This window comes from Rhinatrema bivittatum, chromosome 5 (genome assembly GCF_901001135.1).
Source record: "Rhinatrema bivittatum chromosome 5, aRhiBiv1.1, whole genome shotgun sequence".
In the NCBI taxonomy this organism is placed as follows: domain Eukaryota; kingdom Metazoa; phylum Chordata; class Amphibia; order Gymnophiona; family Rhinatrematidae; genus Rhinatrema; species Rhinatrema bivittatum.
The window spans coordinates 119,815,695-119,828,479 of record NC_042619.1 but is presented as its reverse complement, the minus strand read 5'-3'; the positions used below and the strand labels follow the sequence as shown (position 1 = coordinate 119,828,479).

Below are 12,785 nucleotides of genomic sequence, written 5' to 3'. Positions count from 1 at the left end.
CTATCATATTTATTTATTATTTATTTATAACTTTTTATATACCGAGGTTCAATTAACAGGATTAATTATCACTTCGGTTTACATTATAACTTGCAAAACAACAATTACAAAGTCTTGTCTTACATTTAACAAGGTAGAAAAGAACCTGGATAACAAAACTCGGGTGAATAGAAAACATGGTAATTTGGGTGAAAGCAGGTGAAGGATCAATGGGTAAACATGGCTTTAAAACATATATTGTTTTAAAGACATGATAACTCTCTGTATCACTCTTGCCTTATTTTAGCAGTGCCTCTTTATTTTGAGGAAGTGTTGCGTGTCTAAAGATGCTTTAATAGAATCTGAAGCCATCCTGAATGAAAACTGGGCAGGAGGCTACATACTGCATCCACTGCTATAGCCTGCTCTCTGACCAGCCAAGAAGAAGCTGACTCACAAAGTTCCAGTATCATTTTAACGCAAAAATTCATGTTTACCACAGCCTTGTGAATCAGCCCTTAAGTATCACTAGAACTGTGGCATACCATTACCATCCTCCTTTCCCTTTATTTCCATCTCTTCCTTTTCCCCACCCCCCTCACCCCCTTCCCTTCATCCCTCCCACTGTTATTTTTACAATGATCAACAATGTTTAAATTATCTGTATACTGTTTGAATCTTGTAAACCGTTGTGACGGCTACACCGAATGACGGTATATAAAACCAAACAAATAAAAATAAATAAATAAATAGGGCTCGCCCTCTGCAACCTACTCTAGTAGCATATCTGCTCACTCAGCTTGTGAAGTGGTAGTTCAGTTTCAAGATGTGAATGGAATCCAGTTCTCCCATTTGGCAGGAGCCAATAGGCCATCAGACTGGTCCAGCATGACTGAGTGACTAGGATGTTTTTGCTAATGCTATATCATAAGCGTTAGCTCAGCTGCACGATATAAAATTAGCTTGGTTAAAAAGGTCATCTACCCTAGTTCTGTGTCCCACAGACACTGCCGTGGACACTCAATCAAGTGACTGTCAGGGTGTTACATTCTCGAGATCTGCATTCTCTGTTGCTTTAATAAAGAAATAATGATGGTTCACTCCTGTAAAAGTCAGTGTCTTATTAAATAAAGACTTTTTCCACTTTTTTTTTTTTTATTTTTTATTTACAGTTATTTACATACTGCTCCTCCAGACAAAGTGATCAAGTAGGAGTTTTCTCTGAACAAAGCTTTTAGCCTTTAATAACTTTGCTCCCTCTTATAGGGATTTCAGCTTGGCACTACATTCCTGCTGAACAACAAAGCCGATACATGTAAACCGTTGCGATGGTATACAAAAGACTTTACATAAATAAATAAATAAATAAATAAATAAATACCTTCATGTTTTAGGCTTTGTCATGCAGTGACCGAAATTTCAAAAGAACCATAATTAACTATTTTATACTAAAGGAGCACTTTCACCAGGTAGGCTGAAAAAGTCAAATGGAACTGCTCACCACAGCACTACAATAGATTAGTATGCATTCATACAAGGAAATAATTTTGTTTCATATAACAAATTGCTGCCATCGTACAATTTCTCCTTGGTGGTTCTTTAACTTCCTGCTAAGCTCATCAGCATGACCTGCAGTTTGTGGCTACTCTCCAACAAGCTTAACATGGTTATGGGGGATTCTGGATGGACTACATCCAGGACACAAAATTCAGAAATTACAGGGAAAACTGCAGTCTTCATGCAAATGAAGCATAAAAGTCGTTATAGTCTAACAAAACACTCAAGATGATATGTACGTGCATTAAAGATTGCATTGTTTGCTAGACTAACCTGTAGACTGGATTTTGAATTCAAAATAGCTCTTGTTCTGATGTAAAGGTGCATTTGCTAAGCAAGCCCCTGTGCCACAGATTCTTCTTCCATTTTTGACAATGACAACATCAGTTCCTGCAGGCAAAAAAAAAGAGACATCAATTTAGAGACTACTATTGTACAAAAATAGCATTTGATATATAAATCAATGAAATGTATCCTGTCACTACCACCTCTTCACATAACAAGAAACAGATTACAGAAGTGGCTGTGCTGGGGAATGAATACCAAAGAAAACATGAAGAAACTAATTTTACTTTGGAATGAGTAGTACATTTCTCCACATATCTTCTCTGAAGCTCAGGGGGAAAAAAACAAAAAAAAAATCAGCCTCTCTCACTAAATGAATCACATGCAAACACTAGCTTCCCTAATCTTTACAATTTAAGGAAAATTTGAGAAAAAGATTTTTCTAAGAGATAAGAAAATTGGTTCTTACCTGCTAATTTTCATTCCTATAGTACCAAGGATCAGTCCAGAGAAGTGGGTTGTGTATCCCTACCAGCAGGTGGAGTCAGAGAACAATTAGAACTTTGGGCACTGCTACATAACGAGTGCCACCTGCAGTCCCTCAGTACTGACCTGTACCCAAGCCAAACAACCAATACTAATGGGCGAAGGGGCGACCAAAAACCACTGTCCCACACTTCATCCCAAGGAAACAACATGAGTAAATAAACAGAAAAAAACTGCTCCAACAATCATAATCTGGAAAAAAGGAGCTCTATGAAAAACTAGGCAAATTGTAGCCAACACAGTCTTTCGGTAACTGAAGTAAGGGGTGGGCCTCTGGACTGATCCTTGGTACTATAGGAACGAAAATTAACAGGTAAGAACCAATTTTCTTTTCCCTATACGTACAAGGATCAGTCCAGAGAAGTGGGATGTACCCAAGCCACCCTACACTGGGCGGGAACCCGAAAGACCCGCACGTAGAACACTTGCACCGAAGGACGCCTCATCGGAGGCCTTAACGTCCAAGCGATAATGCTTAGTAAATGTGTGCAAAGAGGACCACACCGCCGCCTGGCAGATCTCCTGAGGTGATAGCAACTGACACTCCACCCAGGAAGTAGCCTGAGCCCTGGTGGAATGAGCTCAGAGACCCAAAGGCACTTGGCGGCCGCGGACCAAGAATGCTGAAGTAATAGTTTCTTTAATCCATCGAGAAATGGTCGCTTTAGACACCTTGTCCCCTTTCTTTGCATCCCTGAAAAGAATGAACAAATGATCAGAGCGTCTAAAGTCATTGGTAACCTTTAGATAACGCAATAAGACCCGATGCACATCCAAAAGAAGAAGATCCTTGTCCTGAGGCAACCCCCTGGAACCCTGGAAGCTCCACTGTCTGATTAACATGAAAGGCCGAAACCACCTTAGGAACAAAGGAAGGAACCATGCGTAACGTCACCCTATCGTCGTGAATCCGCAAAAAATGGTCACGGCACGACAGGGCCTGCAATTCAGAAATCCGACGCGTCGAGCAAATGGCCACGAAGAACACAGTCTTCAAGGTTACATCTTTCAGGGAAGCGGTGCGTAGAGGTTCGAAAAGAGCACCACAGAGCACACGCAATACAAGATTTAAACTCCAATCTGGACACACCGCACAGACGGGAGGTCGTAAATGTTTGACCCCCTTGAGAAATCGAACAATGTCAGGGTGTGCTGCAAGCGAACCACCAGCAAACTTTCCCCGCAAGGCTCCCAAGGCCACTACCTGGACCTGAGGAGAATCGAATGCCAAACCCTTCTTGAGCCCCTGTTGCAGAAAATCCAGTGCCAGAGAAACTTCGACCGTTAAAGGATCGCAAGAGTGCTGATGACACCAGGTCTCAAAGAGCCTCCATGCCCTCACATAGGCCAGGGAAGTGGACAGACGTCTTGCCTGCAATAGAGTGGAAATAACTTGTTCAGAATAACCACTCAATCGTAAACGTCGCCTCTCAAAAGCCGAGCCGCGAGAGAGAAGCGATCCTCCCGATCCGAAAACATGGGACCTTGATAAAGTAGATGCGGTAGATGAGCCAGCTGCAAGAGACCCTCTAGGGTCAAGCGAATCAGATCCGCGAACCATGGGCAGCGTGGCCATTCTGGAGCCACCAGCACCACCCTTCCGGGGTGGAGTTCTATGCGACGGAGAAGCCGATCAATGAGAGGCCAGGGAGGAAAGGCATACAACAAAATCCCCGTTGGCCAGAGGCACACCAGAGCGTCGAGACCAACTGAGCCTTGTTCTTTTCGACGGCTGAAGAAGCGTTCTGTCTTCGCATTCTCCCGCGTTGCCATCAGATCCAACTGTGGGACCCCCCATCTGGCACAAATGCGGTTCCATGCTTCGGGAGACAGTTCCCACTCTCCCGGGTCAAGTTGTCGCCTGCTGAGAAAATCTGCCTGCACGTCGTCCACGCTTGCGACATGCACCCTGTCGCTTGATGTAGGCCACTGTCGACGCATTGTCGGAGAACACTCGAACCATGCGTCCCTGAATCCAGGGTAGAAACGCTTGTAGGGCAAGATGTACTGCTCTTGTCTCGAGACGATCAATGGACCACGAGCCCTCTGTTGGAGACCAAAGCCCTTGGGCGGATATGGTGTCGCATCCAGCTCCCCAACCTGACAGACTTGCATTGGTGGAGACTATCAGCCAATTCGGTGGGTTCATATCCATCCCCTTTCTCCAGATTGTCACGCGAAAGCCACCACGACAGACTGGCTTTGGACTCTGGAAGCAGAGACAAGGGTAGATGGAACTGCTCCGACACCAGACTCCACCGTGACAACAGCTCACACTGTAGCGGATGTGAGAGGGCGAATGCCCATGGAACCAAGTCTAAGGTGGACACCATGGATCCCAGCACTTGCAGATGATGCCACACAGTGGGTGTTTGTCTGAGAAGAAGCACCTGTATCTGGCTCTGCAATCTGGCTATCCGGTTCGACGCCAGAAAGACTTTGCCTCGCAAGGTATCGAAACTGGCTCCCAAATAGGTCAGCTCTTGGGTGGGTTCCAGGTGACTCTTCTGAAGATTGATGACCCATCCGAGCGATCTCAAGGTGAACATCACTATGCGAACCGATCTTTCGCGGTCCTCCCTGGTCTTGGCGCGAATCAGCCAGTCGTCCAGGTATGGATGGACCAGGATCCCCTGCTTGAGAAGGAAGGCTACTACCACCACCATGACTTTGGTGAAAGTTCAAGGAGCCGTCGCCAGACCAAATGGAAGGGCCTGAAACTGGAAGTGTTGTCCCAAGACCTTGAAACGTAGAAACCTCTGGTGACATAGCCGTATCGGAATATGCAGATAAGCCTCCATAAGATCCAGGGACACAAGGAACTCCCCCGTCCGAACAGCATCCAGTACCGTCCACATGGTTTTCATGTGAAAACGAGAAATTCGGAGACAACTGTTCACCTTCTGTAGGTCTAGGATGGGACGAAACGTGCCCTCCTTTTTGGGAACCAAAGTAAACTAACGTCCCCGACCCGGGACAATGGCCTGTAGCTGGATCAGGCGCTGCAGGGTCTCCCGTACCGCTTCCTGCTTGCTGCGAGAGGCCATGCGGGACTCCACAAAACCTCCTGCACGGGACATGAAAACTCTAGAGCGTAGTCTTTTCTGATCACCTCCAGGACCCAACGGTCTGAGGTGATCCTTGCCCATTCTGTGTAAAAACTGGACAATCTGCCCCGACAGCTTCGATGACGGAATGGGGACTCGTGGCTTCATTGGGAGAGTTTACTACCTCCTGTCCCGAGGTGTCCAGAATCCCGGCCGGGATGACGATCCCCTTGAAAGGACTGTTGCCGTCCTAAGGTCTGCTTAGACGTGGAAGTCGAGGAATACCTGCCAGAACGAAAACGGCGTGAATCCCGAAAATGCAGCCATGAAGGAAACACCTTTCTGGTGGGTCTTATCTTCCGGCAACTTATGCCCCTTAGATTCTCCAAGTAGCTTTACCAACTACTCCAGTTCCTCACCGAATAGGAGCTTACCCTTAAACGGGAGGTTACACAGCTGAGATTTTGAAGACAAATCCGCTGACCAATTGCGCAGCCACAGCAGTTGGTGCGCAGCCACTACAGAAACCATGCTGCACGTTGATGTTCACACTAGGTCGTAAAGTGCATCTGCTACACATGCTATGCCCGCCCCCAAACGAGTGCCCTCCAAGGCGGCACCACTGCCAGCTCCTGTAGTAGTGTTAGAGGCCTGAACCCAGCACAAACATGCCCTCTGCATGAGGCTGGTGCAGATTGTGGCTTGAAGACTCAATGAAGCCACTTCAAAGACTCGCTTCAACTGGATCTCCAGCTTACAGTCCTGCATATCTTTTAAAGCGGCAGCTCCCGCTACCGGAATTATGGTCTTCTTTGTCACAGCCGAAACCGTTGCATCCACCTTCAGAATTTTCAGAAGATCCAAGACATCTGTTGAAAGAGGATAGAGCTTGGCCATAGCTCTGCCCAACTTGAGCCCCACGTCTGGTGCGTCCCACTCGTGGGTCACCAGCTTGCGAACCTTTTTAGGCAGTGGAAAGGAGGAAGTGGGCCCCCGTATTCCGTCAAGAACAGGATTAACCCCATCATGGTCTGATTCTTCCTGAGAGATCTTAAGTCCCAGAACGTCCAACACCTGGGGAATAAGGAGTCGTAGTTCCTCCCGCTTAAAAAGGCGGACCAATCTGGGATTATCCCCTTCTGTGGTTGGCAAATCATCATCATCTGCAGCATCTTGATCAGGGTCCCCAAGATCAGGAACCAAATCCGGAACCTGAGCCGAACCTGGATCCGGAACTCCAGAGGGTGGGGGAGGGGTCTGCGGCCCCTGGGGACCATCACTTCCCCCACTGGCCTGCTGTTCCTCGAGTCGACCCTTCTTGAACGGCGGTTCGGAAAGACCCACTGACTGAATTTGCCTCCTGAAGCCCGCCTGCTGTCTGGCCAGGAAAGCCTGGTGCATTAACAAGACAAACTCCGGCAAAAACCCCTCCGGATCTCCATCTGCCGGAATGGGATCCTGAGGAGCAGGTTCACCCAGTCCCCCAGCGCTGTCCTCCGCCACAAGGGCTAAGACTGGAGGGGATCTCTCCTCCCTTGAGCCTCGGCATGAAGACCCCCCGTCCCGGGGGAAGGGCTCAGGGCCTGACGAACTCTCCATCCCCAGGAAGGATAAGGGAGGGAAAAAACAAAACTAAATTCTGCCTTCGCGCCCACACGCCTGACAGAGCGTGGAGAGAAAGCAAGGGCCCCTTGAAAAAAACTGTGCAGCCACGCGGCCCAGGAGCAGAGTGGAGGAACGTAAACAATAGAAAAAAATGCCGACAGGCCCGTTGCAATGGGTCGCGCTGTCGAGCCAAAAACTGGCCGGCAAAGAAAACATTTACCCCGTCCCTACAGAGCAACCCGGAGCAGAGGGAAAGGGGGCCGAAGGGCTGCCAAACATCCCGGAGTGCCTGCAAGGCTGGCTGTCCCAACCAAACTCCTTACCTCAGCTCAAAACCAGAGAGGAAGTCTCACTCAGTTTTACTTTTTTTTTTTAAAACTTTACTGAGTCCTGTAGAGCAGAGAGGGTCGAAGGAGAAGCATTGGCGGAGCAGCCACGGAGGTGAGTAACCAGGAGCCCCTGGTCTTCACACTCCAAGTGGTGACGGGCGAAACCCAAATGGAGTTAACCAACCCCCCGGACGTCCACCTTCGACTAAGGTATGGCCCACGAAGGAGCCTAACACCTCAGGAAGCAATCCTGAAAAAAAAAAACCCAGAGAAAAAAATCTAACTAAACTGAAAAATTAACTAAGACTGCAGGTGCCTATCTTCCAGCTGCTGGAGTCAGAGAAATACTGAGGGATTGCATGTGGCACTCTCGTTATGTAGCAGTGCCCAAAGTTCTAATTGTTCTCTGACTCCACCTGCTGGTAGGGATACACAACCCACTTCTCTGGACTGATCCTTGTACGTATAGGGAACTAAGTTTTGCTCTCATCCAGTTCATCTATCAGTAAACCATTTGAAACTTGACACAGAGAATAACATTTATAAGAAGATGAATTGTCTCTCAATACAATTACAAAAGTAGCTAAGGATGTCCCCAATATCAACTAAATAGCAGGGAAGACTGACATTGACTAGCACGCAAAAGAAAAGCTTTAGAGCAAAGACATCATTTAGCAGGTATCAGAGAATGGGTCTCCTTTCATATGGTGGAAGGGCTACTTTGAGAGCTGAATGCTACCCAGGATTGCTCTAAGGATCCTAAGCATTCCATCAACAGCAGCTTGTTGTGAATAGAGCCAGAAGGTGTTTGGCTCAATCAAGACAAAAAAGAGAAACAGATTAACAAGTGTGCTGCTAAATTAGTGTATATTTCTCACAATATCTTGCTGCTGAAGAAACAGTGAGAAGCACAATTAGTGAAGAAGATGCAAAATGATAAGCTGCCCTTAGTAAAATCATCATTCAGCAAAAGAGGTTCAAGTAGTTCAGATTTGCCTCAATCTGATTCTGAACTGGAACTAACAAGTAGTGCCAGTGATTCAGAAGAGAGTGAATTGCCACAATGAAACATACATAGAAACATAGAAATGACGGCAGAAGAAGACCAAATGGCCCATCCAGTCTGCCCAGCAAGCTTCACACATTTTCTCTCTCATACTTATCTGTTTCTCTTAGCTCTTGGTTCTATTTCCCTTCCACCCCCACCTTTAATGTAGAGAGCAGTGATGGAGCTGCATCCAAGTGAAATATCTAGCTTGATTCGTTAGGGGTAGTAGCCGCCGCAATAAGCAAGCTACACCCATGCTTATTTGTTTTACCCAGACTATGTTATACAGCCCTTATTGGTTGTTTTTCTTCTCCCCTGCCGTTGAAGCAGGGAGCTATGCTGGATATGCGTGAAGTATCAGTCTTCTCCCATGCTGTTGAAGCAGAGAGCCATGCTGGATGTGCATCGAAAGTGAAGTATCAGGCACATTTGGTTTGGGGTAGTAACCGTCGTAACAAGCCAGCTACTCCCCGCTTTGTGAGTGCGAACCCTCTTTTCTTCTCCCCTGCCGTTGAAGCAGAGAGCTCTGCTGGATGTGTGAAGTATCAGTTTTTCTTCTCCCCTGCCGTTGAATCAGAGAACTATGCTGTATATGCATTGAAAGTGAAGTATCAGGCTTTTTTGATTTGGGGTAGTAACCGCCGTAACAAGCCAGCTACTCCCCTCTTTGTGAGTGCAAATCCTTTTTTCCACATTTCCTCTTGCTGTTGAAGCTTAGAGCGATGTTGGAGTCACAGTAAGCATGTGGTAGAAAGTTAAACTCTGTTGAAGTAGTGGAAACTTATGGCACATTATGCACAGTTCTTGGGATGAACTAAAATGAGTGGCAACAGTTTTCAGTGCCCTAAGTTTTTTTTCCTTATTTGAAAAGCTTAATAACTATAAAGTTAAATAAAACGACATGGCACATCTAATCACTGGCACACAAATCCGAGAACACATTTCCCAATTCAATGGTGCATAAAATACCAAACTGTAGACATGGTTCATAATCTTCATATTCATTCTTTTCCCTGGACTAATGCTCTATTAACAATTTACACTCCAACTAGTTTGTGCTCTCTCAATCACAGTACGCTGGAAATACATCACACAAATTAGCCCGTTTGCAAGAGACACAAGAAAGGTCATTCTCAGTAGCAGCTCCTGAATTTTGGAATTCACTACCTATACATCTGCTGCTAGAGACAACCAAGAAATTTAATGCCACGTTAAACACTCCCCTTTTTAGGCTAGGTTTTCTGTAAATTTGCTGATTTTATTATGAATTCATTATTAGGCTAGCAGATTGTTTTATCTTTTATCATTTTTATAGGTTTTATTTTTTTGGCTTATTTTATCTGTTTTAAGAATTATTTATGTATGTTCTTTCATAAAGCGCTCAGAGCTTGTGCACTGAACGATCCATAAATTCTAATAAACTAAACTAGGCTGGCTTTGTAATAGGCAGATACCCTATTAGGTGGTTTCTGTTTCTGTCTTATTGAATTTGTTTTATATTAATCAGCATTGCATTGTTTATTACGTGTTTTATTGTTCGCCACTGAAATTTGTAGATCAACAGGATAAAAATGTTTTTAAATAAGAATGTGTTCTTGTTTGACAGCAAGAGGTCTATTGGAGATGAGCAATACTATGGCATACCGAATCTGGTGCCTCCAGAAAGAAGCCCGCTACCAGTAATTAGGAAGCAGCGAAGGCTCTTATAATTGGAGAGGGTAGTGGTAACAAAGCCGCTTCTACACTTGCTCTAGGGCAACCAGCCTACAGTAGGTAAAGCAGCATGAAGAATCTGCTCCAAGGCTTGACACCGATTGTAGCAGATGGGGAGCCTGGTACTTGGATTGAGTCGAATGCATGTAAGCTGCCATGGAATGCTTCTTATGTTTCTAGGGACTTACTTTGAGTTACATCGATGGAACGTTTCTTCAGTGCATGTATTGGATGAATCAGGATGGTTCCATGTGTTCTGGCGCTATGCACCAATAGATTGTGTGCTACATCTTGTGCATGGTGCATTGGGTTGTGTGGAAGCTTTGATGCATTGTGTGTTGAGCACAATGAAAAATCTTGTGCCTATGTTGATGATGCACACCGCTTCAAGGACTTATGCTTCTTCAATGCAGGCTCGAACAGCCCCAGAAAATGATGCCACGTTGTCTTTGCTGCAGGGTGGCTCGTTTTACTTGACCCCGCAGCTTTGGCCTTTGCTGATGGGGGAGTTTTGGAGGTGTTCCTGCTCAACTCCTTACCCAACAAGGCAGATAGCACTGAGCTGCGGGAAGAGGATTTGCTGCAACTCCTCAATCTTAATAGTTCTGGAATGTTAGGACCATGGGGACATCTGCCATAGGCATAGCAGTATGCCTGATCATAGTTCGGCCCCAGGCATTGATAGCATAGCTCATGGCCATCTGAGAGGGACATTACCTTGCTGAAGATGCAACTTTTGAAACCAGTGATAGGAGGTTTCTTTTTGCCAAAGATGTTGAGGAGGAAAGTTTTTTTTTTTTAAGCACTGAAAAAAAGCTGCAGAGGCAACTAAAAAAGGAATATTGAAATTATTGAATATCAAGATTTAAAAAATAAATATCTGGTGAGATCAAGTACACATCCGTGCTTATGCTCTGACAAAAATGACTGAGGCACATGCTCAGTAGAGCTAAAAGCTCTGCTAGCTAGTAGAGATAAGTCCATTCAGTGTTGCCGGATGATGTCACCCACATATTTATTTATTTTATATACCATTGTTTCATGTATAGATTACAACAGTTTACAAAAGTAACAATCATAGCTATAAATCAACATAAAGATGAGTTACAGAGGAGGCATTCATAACAGGCATTAACATCTATCACATGAAATGTTCCACTATATCTGACTAAAGATCTGGGACATAGGTGAGGATTACAGACAATAAAAAAATAATATAACATTCGCTTTTAATCAGTACATTATATTGATTCTTACATTCCCTTTCTCATTAAGTTTATTCCTCATGCTTCAATTAGTATCTCTTGTCTTTTTCTTGTTGTAGCTCTCTCCATTCTTAAGTTTCTATGTTAGGTTATAAGCATTTTTGAATAGCCATGTTTTTAGTTCATATTTAAATCTGTCTAGTTTGAAACGTAGCATCTCAGGTAGGGAATTCCATAGTTTTGGACCCGCTATGGAAAATACATGATCTCTTACATTAGTCAGGTATGTGTTCCTTATTGTGGGGGACAGTCAGTAGTCCTTGATTTTGAGATCTTAGTGTTCACTGCAGTGTGTATGGTTGTAATGACACGCCTATCATACCAGTGTTATTCGAGTGAAGGATTTTGAATGCTAACATTAATACTTTAAAACAGATTCAGGATTGTACTGGTAGACAGTACAGTGAGATCAACAAGGGTGTAATGTGATCAAATTTCCTAGTTCCTAACAGAAGTCTTGCAGCAGCATTTTGTAGTACAGGTAATGGTTTTAGGAGCTATGTGGAAAGACCAAGCAAGAAGGAGTTACAGTAGTCGAGGTTTGAGAAAATTTGAGTTTGCAATACAGTTCGAAAATCTTCAAGAGTTAATAAAGGTTTCAACCGATGTAATACACGCACAGCTTGAAATATCCTGTCTTGATTAATTTATTGATGTATTTTTTCATAGTAAGGTTCTCATCTAGCTGGATCCCTAGATCCTGTATTTGGTTTGAGGGAGTAATTTGAAAATTACCCAGGTCTAGAGTCGGTGGTTTAGCTATCGAAGAGTTTCTACTTAACCACGTGATTTCAATCATTTTTGGGTTTAATGTTAGTGATACAGCCTGCTTATCAAAAGAACAAACATGCCCTTTGGCAGACGCCTTATCAGGGCATCTATCCGGCTGGAGCCTGGTTTCTTCCATTGGCTGAAGAATCTGTCCATTTCGGTATTTGCTTGTGTCATCCTCAAGTCCACTGCTGTATTATCTGCAATACTTCCTGACTGAGTTCCTATTCTCCTGGATCTATATTGTTCCTGCTGAGTGAGTCGGCTTACACATACTTTGTTTTCGCAATAGAAGGCACAGATATGAAATGTAGGTTCAGTCTGCTCACCTGAACAGCATGCTAGCTTCTGCTGCTATGTTTTTTTTTGTTTGTATTAACAACCTGCTTATCATTTGAGAGATAATTTGGAATCTTTCTGCTCTGTCTGCTCTTTACTTAAAGGCATTTATTGCAACATCTGTATCGGGATGCCTTAACTTCCGTTTCATTAGTATCCTTCAACCATGCACTTCTGAGTGACTGTCTGCTTTCCCTCCATCATCAGGTTTAAAAGCTGCTTTAACTCCTTTTTAAAGGTTAGTGCAATGATGGCGAACTCCAGTCCTCGAGGAGGATACTAATGAAACGGAAGTTAGGGC

At 44.6% G+C, this 12,785-nt stretch overlaps 1 protein-coding gene across 1 annotated transcript in view; it reads right to left on the bottom strand.

Annotated features, from left to right (window-relative positions):
* SPRYD7 (SPRY domain containing 7) overlaps positions 1-12,785 on the bottom strand; it is a 69,673-nt gene that overhangs the window by 17,911 nt on the left and 38,977 nt on the right. The window contains exon 2 of the mRNA XM_029602828.1: positions 1,810-1,926. Within this exon, the coding sequence (XP_029458688.1) occupies positions 1,810-1,926 (117 nt within the window). The remainder of the gene's footprint in view (positions 1-1,809; positions 1,927-12,785) is intronic.